Below are 22,214 nucleotides of genomic sequence, written 5' to 3'. Positions count from 1 at the left end.
CTGGAAATGACTTCTGCCTTCTTCCTTTGGGGCCCACAAGGTGGGCAGTACCAAGCCAGGGAAGGTTGCCTACAGACAAAAGTAATATGGGCGCACCAGACAGGCCAGACTCTGTCTGGTGCTCAGTCTGAACTGAGGCTGGGCTAGAGCCGATGCGGGGAGGGACTGTTTGGACACAGCAGAGAATCCTAGACTGGCAGCTGTTTAGGGAGACATATTGGTAGTATAGGCTGGAGAACAGGGAAGAGACTAGGGGAAAACTGGGCTTCTCATTATGATAGTGACGTGAGGGAGTGATTATGAAGTGAAAGTCACTCAGTCGTGTCTGACTCTTTGCAACCCCATGGACTATACAATCCATGGAATTCTCCAGGCCAGAACACTGGAGTGGGTAGCCTTTCCCTTCTCCAGAAGCTCTTCCCAATCCAGGGATTGAACCAGGGTCTCCTGCACTGCAGGCAGATTCTTTGCCAACTGAGCTATCAGGGAAGCCCGATGTGGGGGCAGTGTATGTGTAAAATGAGTCTTTCAGGACATCTCCCACCATGGAGAGCTTGAAATAATGACAGTATAACAAGGGAGAGCATTTCTTTTCTTGGAAAGTCCAGTTTCTCCCTCTTTGGTTTAAATTTTCCCTGGGGTTGACCAGCAGTAAAAGGTAGACATTGGATGGAGCTTCTTAGAGCATTTATTTTTCCTGATTATGAGGCTGGGAGTCGGGCGCAGCTGAAAACGGCACGTTAGTGGTGTGAGTGCTGGCTTGAATGGAGGGGTTGAAGCAGGGGTTTGAGTGGAGGGAGCAGAAGAGCGCAAACAGCTCTGGAGCAGCTGAGCCAGAAGGAAGGATGTGAGGGTAGCCATCAGTGATGCAGGAGGCACTGGGAGCAACTGCAAGGGATGAGGACCCACCCCACCCCTGAGCCCGCCCCATCCCTGGATCCCCATTTTTATTCCTTAAGTTAAAAACCAATTCCTTGAGGCAGCTCAGGCGACAAGGATCAGCAGTCACAGGTTGGAGAGCCGAGTGTGCTCTGGCCAGCAGAGCCAGGATCTGGTTGGACAGTCGCTCAGGCCTCCTCAGCTGTAGCGTCAATGCCTGCATATGTGAAGTTCTCAAACAGCGACATGTTCACATAGGCCTGGGGAGCAGAGAAAGCTTTAGTGGGGGGCCAGGGATGGGGTATGCCTGCCCTGGAGGTCCTCGACTTCCATATGGTTGGGGTACTGGAAGAGACACTGATCCGTACTGGAGACTCAAGATGACCCCATGGCCAAGGGTGGTGCTCACCAGCCCAGAGCAGCAAGAATATCAGACCACAGCTGGGAAGCTCACATGAGAGACCCTTGACACAATGTTGGATAGGTGTTTTTTCATGCCCTTAGCTAATGAATTGATGGATAGTGCATTCATCCATTCATTTACTTATTCTTGTACTCATAAGGCTATTTCTGCTGATTTACCCATTTTTATGGTTGCTTGACTATTCCTTCATTCTTAAGATAGTTTAATAATTTCTATAACTACTTAGCTCAGTTGGTAAAGAATCTGCCTGCAATGCAGGAGACCCCACTTCAATTCCTGGGTCAGGAAGATCCCCTGGAGAAGGGATAAGCCACCCACTCCAGTATTCTTGGGCTTCCCTGGTGGCTCAGCTGGTAAAGAATCCACCTGCAATGTGGGAGACCTGGTTCGATCCCTGGGTTGGGAAGATCCCCTGGTGAAGGAAATGGCTACTCACTCCAGGATTCTAGCCTGGAGAATTCCATGGAATGTAGTCCTTGGGATTGCAAAAAGTAGGACATGACTGAGCAACTTTTGCTTTCATGGTTATTTGATTATTCCTTCATTCTTAAGATAGTTTAATAATTTCCAAAACTATTTAGTCATTAATTGATATTTAAGAACTCTTTTCACATTACTCATTTTCATGTACTTCTTCACTTAGATTTATTTGATAATTCATTTACTTATATTATTATTATCATTTACTTATGATATTATTATATTAGATTTAGTTATTTAATTACACGTTTTTTTGTCATGTGGCTTACAGGATCTTAGTTCCCAGACGAGGGATCAAACCCGTGCCTCCTGTAGTGGAATCATGGAGTCCTAACCACTGGACCAGCAAGGAATTCAGGAATTCCCTTAATTAGTTTATTTGTATGATTATTATATCATTCATCCACTAATTCTATACATTCATTCATTCAGTTACTGTGTTACTCATCCATCCATCCATTTGGTGAGCTGACCATTCGTGCATTCCACCCTTGCTCTGTGCCAGGTGAGAAGAGGTGTCCATAAGATAAGATAAGAAAGGACTGATGACCCCAGCAGAGGAAAGCAGGGAGTCCTGGACATGGGATCTGGGACAGGGACTTGCTGCTGAAGCTAATCAGTGGTCTTGGAAGGCTTTAGAAAGGCCCAGTGTCCAACTCGGTGAGAGCTAGAAAGGGCGTTACGCCCCAGGGCCCAGTTTAGCTGTGGTGCAGCTGTTGGTGGGGACAGGGCCATGGAGACTGCTGCCTTCTGGCTCCTATGGGCACTGTGAGGGGCAATCCTGTGAGCTCAGTGAGCCCAGCTCTCCCCACACCCCGGTGCTCTCCTCACCTTCCTGGCTTCCAGCATTCGGCCCAGCTGTAGCGCAATCTGGGCAAAGGGGGGTCGCTCGTATGGACGGTCCCGCCAGCACTGCCGCATCAGCTCGTACCTGCGGGTGGGGATCGATGAGATGAGGGTCAGGGCCTGCTGGGGTGACTGACAGGGGGCCCAGGGCTCGAGGCTGAGGGACTCACACTTCATCGTCACAGTTGCGAGGCTGTTCCATGCGGTAGCCCTGCGGCAGCTTCTCATATAGCTCAGCACACGTCATGCCGCAGTATGGGGTGCCCCCTGTGGGAGGGCAATGCTCTCTTAGCCCAGGGCCCAGGAGGAGAGGGGTGGGGGTCAGGGAAAGGTGGGGGCCCTCTGGGGAACAGGGCTCAGGGACTCACCAAGGCTCACGATCTCCCAGAGGAGGACCCCAAAAGACCAACTGAAATGAGGAGGATGCACTGAGTTACCTTCTAGGCCCTGGGGCCCAGCAGCTTAATGTCTACCTACCCCAAGTGTGCAGCCCCTCCCAGCCCCTACCTATGTCTGCTTTGCAAGGGTCAGGCCTTGGCCAGGTGTGGTCTCTGCTACTGAAATTCCTTCACAGCCTCCCAGGCTCAACATAATCACAGCTAACATTTTTACTGTGTACTTGCTGTGGGCCAGGCACTCATCATTTAATGTATATGTTAATTCATCTACCCCTCACACCAACCCTATGATATAGGCACTATTATTATCCCCACTTTACAGAGACACTGAGGCACTGAGAGGTTAGCTAGCTCACCAAGGTCACACACTTAGCAAGTGGCAGAGCTGGGATTCAAACTCAGGCAGTCTGGTTCCAAAGCCCTTGCTCTTAGCTGCCTCTTATATTATAACAGCAGCTGAGCAGATGAGAGGTGGCTGAGGCCAGGGTAGGAGTTCTAGTCGGGGGAGGCATTTCAAGGGACCTGGGGCAGAAGTAGGAAGTAGGGGAGTAGTGGTTAGAGGGTGTTGGTGTGGTAGATAGTGAGCTGGGCAGGCCAGGCCAAAGAGCTTGGGGAAGGGCCAGGACCAGGGCTGGAGTGCTGGGCAGGCCAGGTTGAAGAGAGGGGCAGAGGTGTGCCAGGATGGCTGTCTGGAGGAGGGAGCACAGAAGCGGCCTCTGGGGGTCATGCTCTGGTTAGGTTCTCCAGTGGGGATGACCTGCCCCTCAGAGAGGAAGGTCAGAGCATTCTTTTGAGTGGTCTCTCCATTTACCCAGGCGTTATCCGCCAGCAGCCCCATACCTCTCCAAGGCATCCTCCAGTGTCTTAGTCAAACACAGCCCTAAACCATTCCTACTCCAATGCTACCCTGAAATACCTTCCAAGATGAAGCTTCCTTCCAGCTACTTTCCCCGCCGCCCAACCCCGCCTTCCCATTAAGATGCTGGGCATGACCAAGGCATGCTTAAGACACATCTGTCACATCTGTGTCATACCTGGAATATACCCTAGGGGCAGCCAAGTCATGCCTTGGACAACCTGACACATCTCTGAGGTGTGTCCAGGTCACACCTACATGCATCCTTAGAGGACCAAACCCTCCTGCTTGTCTGCACTCCCACACTCACACATCACTCTTGGTGGTGTAGACGCTGTAGTTCAGAGACTCAATGGCCATCCAGCGCACCGGGAGACGCCCCTGGGAGGGAGTGGGTTTGAGGGGTTGGGTAAGGAGAAAGGGCTGTTCAGCAGGTTTTGGGAGGCAGGGCGAGACACCGGCCCTGAAGGGGAGGATTGAAGGAGACTTACCATAGTCTTCTTTACATAAACCTCCTCCCCCCGAGAAAGGCCAAAATCTGCAATCTTGGAGGCCAGGTTCTCTCCGACCAGCACGTTTCGGGCAGCCAAGTCCCTGTGGATGAACTGCAGGCATGGTTAGAAGTCAGGGACGATGGAGGATGATGGAGCCTGGGACTCCAGGGCCAGGGAGGGGGTCCACCTCATGGCTGGCTTCCTGGGTCCTCTGGGCCTTTAGTAGCCCTTTACTCTTCTGCCCACCTACCCCAGGCCTCAACCTGAGGTAGGTTGAGACTCAGAGACTCAGAGCGACTCAGAGACTCGTGCCTGGGAAAAACCACAGTGGGGACTGTCATCCCTTCCTACTTGTGATCTGGGCCATGGCCAAGTTCAGGCTGTATCCTTCTCCTGGGACAACGGTTGACTTTCCCCCAGTGACCACACTGCATCTTCTCCTCTTTGAATGCTCCCTGACCCCGTCTCTCCCTGACCTCTCCCTGACCCCTGCTCCACTGATGAGAGTGGAAAGGCCCTTCTCTTGCCCAAAGCGATCTCTCCCTTGAGTTTCAGATCCTCCTCACTGGGCCCTCCACCTTCCTCAGAGACCTTGCTCTATCATCCCTCCCTCTGCCCTGGCCCCCTGCCCTCTACTTTCAAAGATACTCAATACATTAACAACTTCAAAATGCCTCCCTTAGTCTCACATCCCTTCCTCCAACTGTCCCCTCCCTCCTTTCATTCAAGCGGGGTGTCCTTGGACTTGGGCTCAGGCTTCCCGTCTGTTCCACCCTTCTCCTGGTGAGTCTCACCCACTCCCTGGCCACCAGCACCCCTATTTATGAAGTGACAGCTTCCAGACTGTTGTCCCTGGTCCAGGCCTCCCTCCTTGGTTCTAGGCTGACAGTTGCAAAATGCTAAGCCACATCCCCAAACACAGACCTGCTTTGGGGGTGGTCTCACCCACTCACCCAGGCCAGCAACTTGGGGTCACATCCTCTCTATCCTCAATTCCATATTCAATTAGAGCCTGCTGATTTGATGTTCTGAAGTGCTTGATGGTCTCCCCTCATCCCGCTAGCCCACCTTCCCCAAAGACACACACACACACACACACACACACCTGCTTCTCACTCAGGTACTGCATGCCATTGGCAGCATCACTGGCAAAACGCAGCAGCTGCCGGGAGCTGAGGGTGGAGGCTGTTCCGTGTTCCCGGGCAAAAGCTGGGTCAGTTTCCAGGACCCGGCTTTTGCGCAGAAAATCCAGCAGATTCCCATAGGGGGCATATTCAATGGCGATATACAAGTAACCTGGGAGGTGAGGAATACAGGGTGGTGATTTATACTCAGACAACCTGGGATGGCAGCAGGCACCTTACGGTACTAGATAGAGAACCTGGCGCATGAAGGAGAACCAACAGTGATGTTTTGGTGTCCTGAAGCTTCCTATAAGCTACTAGAGGTCTTGGCTGATGATGAGGGTTTGGAAGAAGGGGTAGGTGATGAGTTGGGGACTCACCTCGGTTCTCACAGGCCCCCAAGAGGTTGATGATGTTCGGATGATGCCCCAATTTGCACAGAACTTCCAGTTCTCCCGCAAAGTCACGATGGTCATTTTCAGAGGCATACTCTGTGTAAAGAATCCAATATCACTTTTGCCGGAAATAATCCTGGAGAAAGGGTGTGGGCTGTTGAGGGCTGGGGTCAGTTGCTGGTGGAAGCTAGGTGGGGCCTAGGGTTGAGGAAGAAAGGAGAGGGTCAGGGCTGGGGCAGGGGTTGCTCTCAGCGGACCTTTCAGCATCTTGATAGCGGCGTTCATCTTGAGTCCATCCTTCTTGATCATGGCCCGGATGACCTGGCCAAAGTTACCCTCTCCAATGAGATCCTCAAAGGTGATGTCCTCCCACTCCAGCACTGGGTAATTTAGGGGCTCGGGCTGAGGTTTTGGCCGCCGGGTCAGTGTCAAGGTGCCTGAGCTGAACTGCAGGATGGTCTCCTCGCCCTTCACAGGATGGGACAAGTAGGCAGACAGTCCACACAAGAGACAGGGACAGGCAGACAAAACAGTGATCAGACAAACAAACAGAGACCCAGACAGAGGGCACCCTGGTGGCCAGCCAGGCATGGACAGACACAGGACACATACTGAGACAGAATCATATGAGATGGAGCCACAGGTGGGCCAGTGGGTAGACAGATGTCCAGAGAGAAATGCAGAGACCACAGGCTGGAGATCTAGTGTGTGGGCTCTGAAGGAACAAGGAGTAGGTAAAATTGCTGGAAGCCACGGCATGAGTCAACGGAAGGTTGATACTCCTAACCCTAAAACCAAGAGGCACTGGAGTGAGCTGTGGTGCGAGCAACGAGCGTCCCCTTATTCTTCCAATCCCCCAACCAGGCTGTGCTGTCACCAGGGAGGTTCTGGAGTGGATTCTGGCCTTGGGCAGTGGATCGGGGTGTGTTTAGTGAGCACCTACTCCATGCTGAGCCTAGAGCAGCGGGCAGCCAGTGGAGTGGTTTTCTTCTCCATAGCAGAGAAGCAGAGATGACCCCTGTCCACCCACTTGGCAGCTCCCATAGCTCTCAAACCACCCAGGACCTGAAGACAGAAAGAACATAACACAGAAGACCATCCATTTGCCCTAGCCAAGTAGGCCCTGGGCCACCTGGGCAGGGCTGAGAGCAGGGAAAGGAAATAGCTGAGCGGGACCATGGGCACCGTCAATATGAGAATACAAAGAATGGTTAAGATAGACCTGTTGGGGTGTGGGTCCCCATATGAGCCGCAGCCCAGCTTGATGGGAGAGATCTGAGGACACAGGTCACACGGATTCACATGAAACGTAGACAACTGAAAGCGCACACCTGCACGCACACACGCGTGTTCTAGTGGAGGCCAGTAGGCAGGGCATCCATGAGAGGTACATGTGGACATGTGCTCGTACAGGAGAACAAGCAGAGGGACACATATGTCAGGGATACAGGTGCATGCTGATGGGGGCATTCACAGATGGGCACACGCACGCCCAGCACACGCGTTCATGCACACAGATACCCGCACATAGGCGCCTGGGGCAGGGGAATGTCTTGATATATGTTAGGATGCTACATCCATTTAAGACTACTTTCCTGCTCCTTCCCTTCACATGCATACCCCTGACCCTCCCCCACCACAGCCAGGCCGCTTTTTGCACACACTGACCTCAGAGGGAGGCCAACGCAGCCTGGAACAAAGAAGCCGATTGAATCTCTGAAGGGAGTATTTTAGAGGCATGGTAGAGACAACAGCCTTGGACACTAGGCTTTCTATCACAAGGATCAGCCCTTGAGAGAGAAGAGGGTTTTTTTTTTTTTGAAATGCCAAAACTTCTTTGTAAATACCGAGTCCAGGCACAGAGGACCAGGGCAGAGTTCGGATCATAAGTGACAACAGTGGGGAAGATTCCAGAGGAGAGAGAGGTGGAGGAGGGTGACAGATGGGGTGATGCTGGGGTCCCTGAAGGGGAGTTAGCACCCTCCCCCAGTCCTTACCCCCTCAGTGGGGTCCTGGTGCTCAGGTTTACAGGGAAGACAAGAGTAGGGAGGCCTGTGCTTCTCGCAAGGAGTGACAGGTGAGGCTGCAGGCTCGGCTCAACTCGAGAGCAGTAGAAACAGTTGTAGGAGGAGCTGCAGCAATGGGTCTGAGGGCTGCAGAATATGCTGCCCTCTGCAGGATCAGGGAAGGCCCTTGGAGTTCTTAAGTCCAAGGAGGCCCTGGGATTTGCAAAGATGGAGATTGGGATGAGGAACTCATAGTGCAAATGCCCTTCTGGCCCAAAGGAGGTCACAGAAGGGCTGAGGACATGAGCCACAGATGCATGCAGGACGGCCTGGCCAGAGAGAGGTCCTCATGGAGCCCAGGCATTCTCCATGTTCTCATCAGGCTTCCCAAGCATCCATCACCCCTCATGGGAAGGGGGAGAACCCCGAATTGACCCTGGTGCAATATGGACATAACTGAATGATTCTGAACTGGGAATACTAAATATTTCATCACTAATATACCTGGGCTCATGAGCTGCATTCAATTCTGTAGAAATGGATAAAATTACAGATTGTGCCCTTGTATGCTTTTGAGTATAGTCTTACACCTAAACATCCATGCGTGCACACATACACACTCACAGTGAACAAATACTTGTGTGTATACAGGGACACATATATACGCAGGGTCTGCACACATATGCCTGGTGGCGGGTACAGGTGACTGACCGATCCTGACTGGTAGGTGAAGGTGCGTCTGCGATGCAGGCAGCTTTTGCGGATGCACGCCAAGGTGAGAAGGGCAGCCAGGATGGTGAGGCAGGTGGCAGACACAGAGCCCACCACAGCCAGGACCAGCTGTTGATCCAGGCCCTCTTCAGCTGCATGGATCTCTTGGACTGGGCCCTCAATCTGCAGCCCTGGACACCAGAAGAGGGGCAAATCACAGAGATGCCTGGGTCAGGGAACCTGGAGGCCACCACGGGGTCACACAGAGGTGGAGGTCAGAGATCCCAGTACCAGGGAGGGAGCGGGGATGTCAGGCCTAGGACCAGCAGGTTGCTGGAATGTCATGAGTTTCCCAGCACTCGGACAATGGGTCATAAGAAGGGAAGGGTCGGACTCCCCTGGTGATCCAGTGGTTAAGAATCCGCCTGCCAATGCAGGGGACAGGGGTTCGATCCCTGGTTCTGGAAGATTCCACATACCTCGGGGCAACAAAGCCTGTGTGCTACAACTACTGAGCCTGCACATCAGAGCCCTCGAACCACAACTTCTAAAGCCTGCGCTCCACAACAAGAGAGAGAAGCCACTGCAATAAGAAGCCTGAGCACGGCAACTAGAGAGTCATCCCCCTCACCACAACTAGAGGAAGCCTGCACACAGCAAAGACGACCCAGTGCAGCCAAAAATAAACAAATTAATTTAAAAAAAAGAAAGAAGAAGAGCCACATCAAAGAAAAACGGAAAAAATGAAAGAAGGGAAGGGTCAGGGCCCTCACTGCCAGGTGTCATATCACTCTCTGGGAGGGGCCTAGGAGGCCCTGGAGCCAAGGCAGGGGATCACGTGCCAGGGAGAGCACCTGAGACCGACCCCGCGGCCCGGGCAGCCCCTCATCTCACCATTGCCCAAGGTGGACTGTTCTACCACGTTGCTCCAGTCGCCAGGGCCCTGGACACTGGCCCGCACGCGGAAGAGGTAGCGCGTGCTGGCGTTAAGGCCACGGACGATGGTGCTCGTCTCCTCGGGCCTGTCCACGTCCATCCACAGCGGGTCTCCGGAGCCCCCTGCCACCTGCACCTCCACGATGTACTTGGATATAGGCCCGGCTGCAGCCTCGGGGCGCTGCCACATCAGCTGGATCTCAGAGTCTGAAAGGGCCTGGGCATGGAGGTGTCGGGGGGCTGGGGGCCCTGGGGAGATTGGGGTGGGAAGGTGGGGCTCAGATGGGACCAGGCTGTGTGACTGTGGGGTCAGACAGATCCGCTCTAGCTGTGCCCGCAGCTCTACCGACCCCAAAATGGGAGATCCGCTGCCGACTTCTGTTTCTTCCTGGGCTGTATATTCCTCTCGCTGTGGCCTCCTTCACCAACGAGCTTCTGCTTCCCCTTACATCCCAAGTCTTCCTCACAGTATCCCCATGTCCCCCAGGCCCCATGTCCTCCTCACGCCCCACCCCCTCCCTTGACCTCCCTGGGCTTGCCTCTGTCCTAGTCACTCCTGGAGGTCCTGGCATCCTGGATCCTCCCGTGTCCTGTCCTCCCTGTGCTCCTGTCTGCCTGACATCCAGATCCTCCCTGCGCCCATTTCCACGTCCTGTGGTCTCTGCCTGTCCATCCAGGCTCCTGTAACCTCCCATGTCCTTTCGGGCCCCGTGTGTTCCCTGCATGCTCTGCCCTCCCTCGTCACGAGCCCGCCACCCCCTCCCAAGCGTACCGCTGGGGGGCAGAAGCACACGCGCTGCGGGCGAGGCCGGGCCCAGGAGGGTGCAGTGGTAGAGCCGCACGTCCAGCTGGTAGTAGGTGCCAGGCGTGAGTCCGGTCAGGAGGGCGGTGCGGGCCTGGGGGGACGAGACGTTCTCCCGCCGCTCCTGTCCCCGGGCCCCGTCCCACAGGCGCAGCAGGAAACCATCGCCCACCAGCGGCCCCGGCACGGGGGGTAAGGACCAGCTCACTCGCAACCGGTCGGGGCCCTCCACATGCCAGCCCTCCAGCCACGGCTTCAACAAGGGCTCTGGGGCCAGAGGTAGAGGTCAGAACTGTCTGGTAGGTCCTGGGGCCCGGACGGGATGCTGAACCCCCAGGGACAACCTCCAGTGGGAAAGGCAGGGACCCCCGGGGCTGACAAGCTGAGACAACCCCAGAGCGCACGGGACAGTGACCCCTGGGGGACAGAAAGGGGTGACTCTGGGCCTCTCACCAGGACAGTCTGTGGTCATGAGGGTGGGAGGCCCCCAGGCCCCCTCCCCCCCTTCCCCGGGCCGGCTCAGCTGCACACGGACACTGTATCCCGTCTTCGGCCTCAGGTTCATTAACGTCACGTTCTCACTGGGGTCCACTGGGGGCAGGGTGCACAGCACACAGCATTCAGTCCCAACTCCGTCCAGAAGCCTCTGCTCTCCCTCAGCCCCTCTCTTCTCCGCACACTCCCCACTCCCTTCCATTCCTCCGACCCCCTCATTGTCCGGCACCCCATCCTGCCCCTAGCTCTTGCCCCCTCACCCACGATGGTAGACCAGGCCATGGTGCTGTCCTGGGGCCTGTAGTGCAGGCGAACGGAGGCGATGGGTCCGTCCCCAGAGAAGGAGACCAGCGGGGAGACCACGAGCTGGCGGCTCTGCTTGGCCAGAAGCCTCGGGGCAGTCAGGGGCACTGGTGGCACTGCCAGGAGACTTAGGGTAAGGCGTGGCCCACACAGCCCACCCAGCCCTCAGACACAGAGGCAGACTCTGTGCTCTGGGCGTTAAAGATAACTCTGGGTCTCAGGTTGGGCCTGGGGACTCCCCTGGGCTGGGGAGAGACCAGGTGCAACAGATGATCAAAGTGGCCAGGGCCTAGGGAGGACAATTCAGGGCATAGGGACTCGGAAACAAGGAGATGAGGGTGTCCCAGAAGATGTTAAGTGAGGAAGTGACATGGCCAGACAGGGGTTTGGGGGAGGGCACTCCACCATACAATGTGCGGGAGGACAAAGAAGGCTAAAGCCCAAGGCAGTGTCACCCTGCTCTCTGCCCCTCCCCCATCATTCATCACTCTCTTAATTAAAAAAAAAGTAGCAGGTGATGAAGCACCTGCTCAACCCAGATGCTTCACGTGCATGGCCTCCAATTCTGACAACTGCCTTCAGGCAGGGCTCATCATCCCTATCTTAAGAATGAAGAAACTGAGGCTCAGAGACATGGAATGACCTGCTTAAGGACATGCAGCCAGGGTTTAAACAAAGTCTGTCTGACCAGGCCATCTAAAATCAGCCCATCTTATCCCAAACAGCTTTTGTGCTCCTGCTTAGCTTCCTCACCCCATGGTCACTGTCTTTCCTGCCTTAGCTCTTCTGTCCAGATTATTGCATTAATGTCTCAACTGGTTCCCTGGCCTCGTCCAAACATTTCCCAGATGGATTTTCTAAGGAAAATGGATATATGTATGGATGACTGCAAGCATGGATAAATGGAGGGATGGGGGAAGGGAGGAGGGTCAAGGAGGATGCAGGGGTGTGGTAGAAGGGGTGGGAAAGAACAATGTTGCCAGGCAGGAACACACATGTACAGAAGAAGTGCTGGCCTGGAGGGAGAGGAAGGTCCAGTTTGGATCCTATGGAGCCCCTGGGCCTGCGGCTCACGCAGAGGATTAGGTGACCTGGAGTGGGGCCCCTGAGTCGTGCACCGGGTGACTTCCCCACTGACTTCAGAACCAGACCCCCATTACACAGAGGTCTGGAACCCAGGAGAGGGGTCCAGGCTGCAGATCGTTATCTGGGAGTTGCCAGGGAACGGCTGAAATCTTAGGAATAGGTGACATTATAACTACTAATAGCAATAAATGTCAATATACATTGACCACATACCCTGCGTCAGGCACTGTGCCAAATGCTTAAACGCATCATCTAATTTAATCTTCACAGCAATCCTATCAAGGGAGTGCTGATATCCTCATTTTACAGAGAGAGAAACAAGCTATGAGGGGCAAGGTAACTCGCTTAGATGATGGAGCTAGAATTTGTAGTGAAGATTCAAAGCCAAGTGGCCTGGGGAGAGTGAGAAGAGGAAGGCTGGAGGTGGGACCCTGGGGTGGTGGAGGGGGCGACAGAGAAGTAGAGATAGGATGGGAAGCAGAGTCGTACAATGAGAAAGAGGGAGAGGGACAAGAGATCTGGGCTCATGTCAGGGGAGGTGGTGGCGGGGTCAGGAGCACAGGGAAAGAGGACCAGGGGGCGGGAGGGGGTGTGAACGTCTGATGCTTATGATGCTGCAGAAGGTGGGGGACACCTAGATGGGGGTGGGGGTGCTCGGCTCTCAGCAGTCCTGGGCACTGGCAGCTGCCTCCTTATTCACCAGGAAGCACTTCTGGGAAATGAAACAGGTCCACAGCCCCAGGCACTCCCCTGTTGTAGCACTGGGTGCCCGGTGGTGTGACTTGGGGCTGGAGGGAACACAGCATCGCAGAAGTGGAAAGAAAGGCACCGTGTGTCTGTGGGGCGGGGGAGATAGAAAGGAAGCATTGCCCGGGGCAAGGCTGGAGAGTGCCCCATTTCTGGGGCATGGGTTCCCTTTTCAGGGGGGACTGAGCTACGCTCCAGCCTGGAGAGTGCCCGGTCCAGGCCTCAGGCTGACCACAAGCCCTCTTCTCTGCCTGGTGCTGGGCTGTGACCTTACATGCTCTTGCCCTTCCTGCTCCTATCTGAGCAGCCTTGGCTAGCACCCACTCTGTCTGCCATCTATCCTCCATGGACCCGGGACATCACTGACCTTTGACATTGATCCTGAAGCGTCGACTATCCTGGCCACCAGACGTGGACACGCGGCATTCCCAGAGTCCACTGTCCCCAAGAGCCAAGCGGGGCACCTCAAACTCGGCTGTGGTTCTATCTGGCTCCACAATGGCCTTGGTGGACTGAGAGAGGCAGGGGAGAGGGGCAGGCCTCAGAGAAAGTGTGCCATGCGGCAGAGGTTTGTGTGTTTGTCCAAGTTGACAAGGGGACAGAGACTGGGAGGTGGTCCCTCAACAATCAGCCTGACCCAATTTGAGCTGTGATCAGGCCAGTAGGCAGAGCCTGCAGAAAGCCCCGAGGGGTGGAGAAGCCTGAGGGTGGGCAGAGGCCCCGGACCGCCAGAGGCCCTGGGGTCATGGGGCTCACCAGGAGCACCGTGCCATCCGGCTTGCGGAGCTCCATGCTGCCCCGGACTGGGAAGGGGTTCCCCGCTGCGGCACAGTTGATCCGGGGCATTGTGTCTAAGTTGAACTCCAGTTCTGAGACCATGTCCAAGATCTGGGGGATCCGGTCTGGGGAAAGAGGGGACACTCATCCTGGAGGCCCTGTAAGGGCAGACACACAACTGCCACAGAGCCCCCTGCCTCCACCCCCCTGCCCCCTGAGTCTTTCATCTTAGAGGAGGCACCACCAGCATCCCAGTCATGCAGGCCTGCAAGCTAGGAAAGTCTGGGCAACACCTCCAGGCCCTCGTGCCCACCTCTACAGGCCCCCGAATCTGCCTCTTGTGCCCTCCGCCTCCTCAGACCCTCCCACACCGAGACCAGACCCCTCGCCAGCCTCACCGCCAGAACCCTGGTTCAGTCCTCTATCATTTCTGGGCCCCGTGACAGATCCTCTGGGCTCTCCTGCTCCCGCTCCCTCCCCAGCAGCTGGGGTCCTCTCTCAAACCCACAGCTGACAGCAGTTCTGATGGACCTCTTCAACCCTTCCCTGCAGGGCTAGCATATTCAGCGCAAACCCTACAGCCTGTCATTCAAACGCCCCGAGAGCTGACCTCTTCTGAACACTTCCAGAGCCTCTCCTCATGCCACTGTCCTGGTATTAAAGCTTGAGTCCTCAATCCCCCGGCCTTTGCCCTGCTCTCTCCCTAGCCATCTTTCTCCCGTCCTTCATACCCCATCTGAGATCACACCTCTTTCCAGAAGCCCTTCCTGAATCTCTTGGCTTGGTCAGGGTCCCCTTGGGGCTCCCACCCACCCTGGGCTGCTGCCCATCCCCAGGGGGAGGAGGGGCTTTGAGCCAGGGGGATGCATCTGGTGAAGCTGACCTGTTCCTCAGAGCCACCCCCCGTGCTCATACCTGACTTCTCACAGTGCATCCCATGCCACCCGGAGGGACAGACACAGCCGCTGAAGCGGTCACAAGTACCACCATTCTGACACTGGCACTGGAGGTGGCAGTCAGCTCCAAAACGACCTGGGGCGCAGGCTGGGCACAGAGGGGGTATAGTTAGAGGGGCACAGGTCGGGGGGCAACAAGGGCACAGCTGGGGCCTGGGGAATGCCAGGCTTGGTGGAGAGGGCACTGGTCAAGTGAGCAGGGGACGGTGGAGGGCTTGGTGTGTGAAGCAGGGCCAGAAGGAAGAGTTGGGGCCAGGCTTGCAGCCAGCTGTCTGGTCAGAGACTACAGAGGGTGGGTTAGTCCGTACCTTCCTGGCACTGGCTTCCTCTCCATCCAGATCCACAAGAACAGCCATAGGGGTCTGGGAGGCAGAAGGTGAGGCCCCGGCAGCCTGATGTGCCTGGGCACTGCTCCTGGCAGCTCTGCCCAAAACGGCCTTCTCTGCAGGCTAGAAGGAGGGCATGTGGGTATAGAAGCCTCTGTTGGGTCTCAGCGTTCAAGACCTACTGGAACATCCTCACCCTCCAAGTCCATCCTCGTGGTTTGCGAGTCTTCTCCCAGCCAGGCATCCTCTCCTGCCCAGGTCCTGGTGCCCCCTCCTCCTTACCCTGCTCACAGCGGGTCCCAGTGAATCCAGGGGGGCACACACACTCGCCGTCCTGGTCATGGCAGACACCTCCATGCAGGCAGCCTGGGCATTCCTTGGTACAGTCTTGTCCCCAGCGCCCTGCCTCACAGCCTGCAGGAATGTACTCTCAGCAGCTGACCCTAACCCACTGGACCACTGCCTCTGAGGACTGGGGCGGCCCTGGGGGCTCAGGGGGATCCACAGGAAGTATGCACAGGGGTCCCAACCTCCCATATCACCCACCACCTCTGCCCTCTGCTCCTGACCCCGCACGATGAGTCGAAAGAAGGCACTGCCCAGTGGGCTGGCTTCCAGGTATGTGGCACTGTAGATGCCGCTCGACGATGGCTGCACGTTTGGGAGCTGCAGCAAGAACTGCCCGTCCTGGGCCTCGTGCCGGTCCAGGGTGTAGAAATAGGATCCTGCGGGCATACACGGGATAGGGGCCTCAGCATCACACAAGAGCTGGTGTCCCCTCCCTCTGCCCACCTTATCCCGAGTCACATTAGTGTGGGTCAGGCAGAGTGAACAGACCGGGGGAAGGCACCAGCGAGTGTCTGGACCTGAACCAGGAATGTGGGAGGCAGCGTCTTTTCCATGTTCCACCAACCACTCAGTAAATCACCAAGCCCTGTTCAGTCCACGTCCTCCTTGTCTCCTACAGCTGCCAGCTTCTCTCCACGCTCACTGCCACTACCCTGCTCCCAGCCTCCCACAGCCTTCCAAGCTGTCTCTCTGCCTCCAGTCCCCCTGCTTCCTGTCTGTCCTCCACTCAGGGTGACCAGTGAGATTTTCCTCCAATAGACCCCACCATAGCTCCCTTGCTTAAGCTCTTCAATAGTTCTTTACTGCTCCAGGGACAGCATCGGACTCCTCAACACATCAGTTTCACCAGTCTGGCTACAGTGCAGCCCTTTAGCCCCACACCTCTTCACATCTTGACTTCTAGCATTCCTGAACTGCTCTATCTCTTCCAGAAACAATGTGGTGTCTCACAGCTTCCTGCCTTTGCTCTTATCAATCCTCCTGGAATGCTTCTCCCCTCTTCTTTGTGCAGTTAATTCCCAGGAGCCTCTACCTCCAGGATCTGTGAACCCTAATATTAGGGTTCTCGTCTCTGCACCCCTCTCCACTTCCTCTTTGCTCAGGATGGAAGAGAGATTCTAGAGAACACAGGTCTACCTGACTCCACGTCTCTTATTAGTTCAGGGACCCTGGAGCTCAAGAGGCAAAACCTTTGGCACAAGAGTCCAGGGATACAAGAGGCAGCCAAAGGGCTGTGGGTGTGAAAGCTGAAGCAGGAATCTTTGGGGCCATACAGAAAACTGGCTTCCTCCTCTGCGGTGGCCAGAGGAGCTGACAGGGCCAGGTGGGGGCAGGCCCGGACTAAGATCCCCAGGCCTGCCCTGGCCCCTGCTCCCGTCTGGACAGCTCTCTGGAAGAGGCCAAATATCCCTTGCCTGTGCTGGGGCTTTGTTACCCCTTCTTTTCAGCAGGGGGGGTTTCTGCTCCCTGCCAGACCTGCTGTGATAGTACTTGCTAACTTCTGGGAGAGCCCAACTGGGAGGGGTTAACACAGCTAACTGGGGGGTGACAGGGAAGGAGGCAGCTGCCCATGAGGCCGCTGGTCCTCCAGGCACAGTAGGGGGACATCTCACAGCCAGAGACGAGTTGGATGCAGGCGCTTCCCATGCATCTGGTGCAGGAGAAAGGATACGCCCGGGGAGGCTGGCCAGAGCGGGTAACAGGTGTATGGAGTCATGGCTGTGTCAGGGGTCAGCACTAGGAGCTTCGAGGGCCATGGAGGTGCTGGGGTGTCAGAAATAAGGGTTTACCTGCCCACCCAGTTCAGACCCCTCCCCCCTTACCGTTGCTCTTCCAGATCACATCTGTCTGTTTCTCCTTGCGCACTCGCGCGGAAAGTACAGCCGTGTCGCCCTTGTTCACTGTGTGTGTGACCTTGTCCGGGAGCAGGTGGGCTGCGAGGCGAATGGAGGGCGGGGTCAGGGGTCAAGGGCAGCCCCTCCTCCCCTCCCCCACCCCCACCCTCACCGGCGGCCGGACTCACCCCCGGGGCTGTTGTGCACATAGAGGACGCGCGTGCGCCGCGTCCCCGCGCCGCCCACGCAGGAGAAGACGCCCACCAGGTCGGAGGGCTGCGAGAAGCCGCGCACGGTCACTCGGCTCGAGCCGTTGCGGGCGATGTGCGGGGGCTGCCAGGGCCGCGGCGTGCGCACGATGCGGTCGTCCTTCTCCAGCAGCAGTGGGGGCCCCCAGGCGTCCGAGCCCCTGCCCGCCCCCGCCTCCCCGGACACGCAGGTCAGGAAGAAGCGCTGGGGCTCGGTCAGACGCAGGTCGGCCAGCAGCGTCAGGTCCACCGCCGCCCCTGGGCCGGGACACCGGGCTCCGATCTGGCAGGGTCCCGGCCCTCCCCCTGCCCCGCCCTCCACCTCTCGCCCCTCTCCCCACAGCCTCTCCCCTCTTCTTCCCTCCCCCCCAGGCACTGCACTTCATCAGGCACGTCCATCCGCCTCCCTTCCTGTCTCTATCCCCTTCCCGGTGCACCGGCCCCTTTCCCTCGAGTCTCTTCATCCTAACAGAACAAAAACAAAAACAAAGCCCCTTCCCTAGCTTCCCCATCCCCTCCTTTCTCCAGCCAGATGGCTTCCCTTTACAGCCCAGCCTTCGGAAAGAAAGAATGATCTATGCGCCCCATCACCGTTTCCTCACTCTATTCCTGGCAGTGCCCTTTCCTGACCTGTCTCTACAGCTGCTCCGCAAAGGGGAGCCGCTCTCCCCGCCCCCCTCCACTCTGCCCCCCGCAACACCAGATTGCCGGCTAGGAGAGTGCTAAAGATCAGAAGTGTCTTGGAGGGACCCCTCTGGTTGCTCTGGTCCCCAGGTCGCTCCGGAATCTGGACCGGTTTGCTGTGCTGGGATTGAAGGCGGGAGAGGCTGCATTCTGCAGCCAGGTGGTTATGGGGCAGAAGGGAAGAGAGCTCTGGTCCCAGCAAAAGGCCAGAAGCAGGGAGGGCAGGCCCTAGGGCCCACTTGGGGCTGAAACATGCAGGGACACCAGGTGGGCCTTGACCTTTGCCTTTTACAGAGCTTCCTCTGGACACATCTATCAAATGCATGAAACTGTAGAGAGCACAGAGAAGGGTCAGCTGACCTAGCAGGGGGGAGATAGGGGCTGGAGCGGTGCCTCCTGGAAGATACAGCTTGAGGGTCTTAAAGCTGAGCAGGATACAGGGTGGGGATTGAGGATGAGGACAGGGAGAGGTCATTGGTGGGAAGGACCTTCTAGGCAGAGGACAACGCCTTGTTGCATGCTGTTGCTTCAGTCGTGTCCGACTCTTTGCGACCCCTGGACTGTAGCCCGCCAGGCTCCTCTGTCCTTGGAGATTCTCCAGCAAGAACACTGTCCTTGCCAAGTGGTTAGTTGGTTTAGATGCTGCTTTGCTTGTCAATGGATATTCTTTGAAAGCTTGCCACAAGTAAGCGAACTGACTGTCCTGTGCTGAGCACCTGTTTTCCTTTGGATCCTCACACTCTGCAGAAGTTGGTGTCTTTCCAGAGGAGGGTCATAAAAATTGTTCTCCAGGCTTCCTCTAGCAAGCTCATCCCCTCTCCAGGCTTTCACCATCACTTCTGAGTCAATAACCCTGGGCAGGCCTCTTGGCTCTCCCCAGACTTGCTCCTCTCTGGACTTCCTGCCTCAGTAGACTGCAAAACCCACCTGAGATACAAACTTCCGAGACATTTCATACTGCTGCTATCATAATGAATGTCTATCGGAGATCAGTTATATGCCACATCCTTTACTTATGTTCTCTTGTTTTATCATCCCAGCTCTCCTGGGAGGTGGGTATTATTACCCCAGTTTTATAGCTGGAAAATTAAGGCTCAGAGAAATAACTTACCCAAGGGCATACAATTAGTAACTGGCAGAGCCCGGTTGTCTGACTCTAAAGTCCACACTTTGAAGCACTATCCTGACTGCCCCAATTAGTCACAAAATAATTCTGTTTCCTCAGAACCTCTATAGACTTCATCGCCACCCTCAAGTCTCCCTTGCTAACCCTCATCCTTGCTTCCATGGACCATCCTGATAGCCACACTCTTCCCTCAGCTTGTCCTCCAAACTGACCCATCCAAGACCTTGTGACTCTCTGGCCTACACCTTCCATGGCTCCCTATTGCCCTTCAGGATGCAGAGCTTGCTGTAGAGCCCCCTTGCTGTTCCCACTGCCCCTCCTGCTGTGCGTTCCCTCCCGAATCCCTCACTCCCCTGTACTTCCATGCCTCTGAGACTTGTGTCTATTGTTCTGATTGCCCTGGAATGAAGACTACTCCTCTGAGTGAAGTCTGTCCTGATCCCTTTTCATCTCCTACCCTGAAGTAGAGTAGGCTGACTCTTCAGTGCTCCTCTGTGTCTGTTCCGTGCTCACCCAGTGTCCCGGGTCTCCCACTAGACTGCAAGCCTCTCAAGGTGGACTTTGTGTTCTAATCCTCTTTGGGCAGCACGCTGAAGGAATTGGCTACCACATATTCAGAAACTCTTAGCAAGTGCTCTTTGTAAATTACCTCATTGAAACCCAATTACAGCCATAGGAGGTCAGCGTCATTCAATCTGTTGTACAGCTCTAGAAGCGCTCTGCCTCTTAAAGCTCTTGGAATATTGTTGGTACTCGATAAATGTTTGTCAAATGAATAACTGATTTGAGTCCCACACACTGACCGTATGAGCACCCCTGAAAACTTCAGGGGGCCCGGAGACTCTGCTGCTCCCCAGTGATGTTCAAATCCAACACAGTCTGTGGCTGCTTCCCTCCCCCAGTCCCTAGCTTCTGCCTGGGTTTTCCAGGCCCCAATCCCACTTTCTAGTGAATCAGGGTGTGGAGGAAAGAGATAGCAATGATGCTAGGGTTTTCGGGGGCAGGGGTAGTCAAGACCCTGGGCAGGGAGGTTCAGGGGAGACTTACCAACATGAGAAGCCAGGAAGAAGATGGGGAGTAGCAAAGGGGGCTCCAGCCAGACCATGCTCCGGAGGCTGACTGCGCCAGCCAGCACAAGCGGGGCCCGGGGCCACTCACTGGGTCTGGTTGCTCAGCCTGTGCAGTCGGTGTGTTGGTGTTTGGGAGGAAGAGGAAATGAGTTAGCTTGGGTGGGAGGGGTGGCTGGGGAGAGGGGTGGGGAGGACTTATCCTGCTTCTGGGCCTCTAGGCCCCCCTAGTCTGGGGATGGGTGTGGCCTGGAAGGTCCTGGAGTGGGGTCACTTAGGGTGGGGGAAGGGTTGTGGTAAGGACGGACCTGGGGACTGTTGGGCCGTTTCCCTTCCCCTCCTCTCCCCGTGGTCCTCAGTCCTGCCAGCGGGCAGGAGGCAGGAGACAGGAAAGGGAGGAAGTCGGTGGCTTCCTCCTATTGAGAAGGGATGGGGAGGATATTGTTCTGGGGTCTCTCCTCCCCCAGCACAAACACACGATTCCTTATGTTTGCACCCCAGGACACAGTTACATGGGTGTTCTAGAGAGCAGTTCATGCATGTAACACAAGGATCCGGAATGTACACAAAGGAACAAAACAACACTCTCAGGATAAAAGCCCTTTGTTTCAATCTTGTGTTATTCTCTCAATTTACAGGTAGCAAAACTGAGGCCTGAGCCTGCAGGGCCTGAGGGCTCTCTGAGGTTAGGGTGAGGCTGGGACCTGAGCTTCTGACTTAGCCATTCCTCAGGGCTCATGCTAAGCCAACCCACAGAGTGCACAGGGGGTGAATATCCTGCATTTACAATCCTTGGCTTAAGCCACTAACAGAGGCTTCAGCACACTGTCTGACTGATGTCATTATCCTTGGACACTGGGGCAGCAGAAGCCCCGCCCAGAGAGTGCCTGTAGCCTGACAGCAGCCTGGAGGCAGTCCTAGCCCTTGACAAAGGCTCTGAAGTCCCATGGATCTGCTGTGCCCCTCATCTCTCCCTGCTCTGGTGCCAGCTCTCCACTGGCAGTTGCCAGAGCAGAACATCATCCACGGGCATAGAATGCCTGCCAGGCTGGGGGTGGGGTCTGTCCTGGAGCCATTGGATGGCTGGGTGCGCGTGTGAAATCTGTGACTCCTCTGGCCTCGAATGGAGTGGTTGGGGTGGGGTGAGACCTGGTGCTAGGTTAGGGGACTGGTTTGGAAGTCCATACCCTCCCTCTGGGGCTGGGACATCAACCTTCCCTTTGGGGCTGGGACATCTTCCAGAATCTGTTACCAGGTGAAAGCTGGACTCCCTTTTGGACCCACAAGGCTAATTCACTGTCTGGGGGAAGCTGGGCCTCTGCAGTCTAGCTGAGCTGGTTTAGGCATGGGACTCTTCTGAAAATCCCTGAAAACTCCCAAGAGAGACGTTGACTCCTGGTGTAGTTTGAAAAATGGATCAGGGAAGACCCCCCACCCCACCCCCACCATGTTGGCCCCCAGATTCCTCATTCCTAGGTATGAGGCTGGGAAGGGCTTTTTGTGGATAAGACACTAGTGGGAATAGGGGTGGTTGATGCTTTAGTCTTCAGCTTATCTTGGTGTCAAGACGTTTGACTCTGGCATAAGAAAGGAGATGGGAAATGCTGGGGCAGTTTGTCTGGCAGGGTTGTAGGCAGAACTTTTCTCTTGTTTCTGGAAAGGCCTAATGTCATTTTGTATATATACAGAGAGCACTTGGGCAGCATCTGTTGTGGAAAATGACAGCTACTGGCACAGGTGCTTGCTCTGAATGAGGTTTAAGGCTCTGTGACTCTATAACATGGCAAAGACTACAGGTCCATCTGGCCGCCCCACTTTCAACTGAGAAACAGAACTCAGTAGTAATGATCTGTAGATGAACACAA

General features: G+C 55.6%; 1 protein-coding gene across 2 annotated transcripts; it reads right to left on the bottom strand.

Moving 5' to 3' along the window:
* Positions 1 to 670: 670 nt before the first annotated feature.
* Positions 671 to 20,676, bottom strand: TIE1 (tyrosine kinase with immunoglobulin like and EGF like domains 1). Of its 2 annotated transcripts, XM_070368316.1 has the most exons (24): positions 20,658 to 20,676; positions 20,330 to 20,458; positions 17,413 to 17,730; positions 17,213 to 17,323; positions 15,611 to 15,766; positions 15,324 to 15,455; positions 15,024 to 15,164; positions 14,675 to 14,803; positions 13,739 to 13,884; positions 13,350 to 13,494; positions 11,107 to 11,265; positions 10,805 to 10,942; positions 10,322 to 10,618; positions 9,508 to 9,798; positions 8,614 to 8,804; positions 6,154 to 6,364; positions 5,882 to 5,992; positions 5,483 to 5,673; positions 4,375 to 4,488; positions 4,194 to 4,264; positions 2,998 to 3,038; positions 2,800 to 2,896; positions 2,615 to 2,714; positions 671 to 1,139 (listed from the first exon to the last, which is right to left on the bottom strand). In XM_070368316.1, the coding sequence occupies exons 2-24, from the start codon at positions 20,385 to 20,387 to the stop codon at positions 1,068 to 1,070; spliced, it is 3,420 nt and encodes a 1,139-aa protein (XP_070224417.1). In that variant the 5' UTR covers positions 20,388 to 20,458; positions 20,658 to 20,676; the 3' UTR covers positions 671 to 1,067. The 2 variants fall into 2 exon arrangements, with proteins under 2 accessions (XP_070224417.1, XP_070224416.1); XM_070368315.1 differs by lacking the exon at positions 20,658 to 20,676 and having other exon boundaries at positions 20,330 to 20,515.
* Positions 20,677 to 22,214: the final 1,538 nt, after the last annotated feature.

The sequence above is a fragment of the Bos mutus genome, chromosome 3, assembly GCF_027580195.1.
Source record: "Bos mutus isolate GX-2022 chromosome 3, NWIPB_WYAK_1.1, whole genome shotgun sequence".
In the NCBI taxonomy this organism is placed as follows: Eukaryota; Metazoa; Chordata; class Mammalia; order Artiodactyla; family Bovidae; genus Bos; species Bos mutus.
Note: the sequence above shows the minus strand (reverse complement) of the source record. Positions and strands in the feature narration are given on the sequence as shown.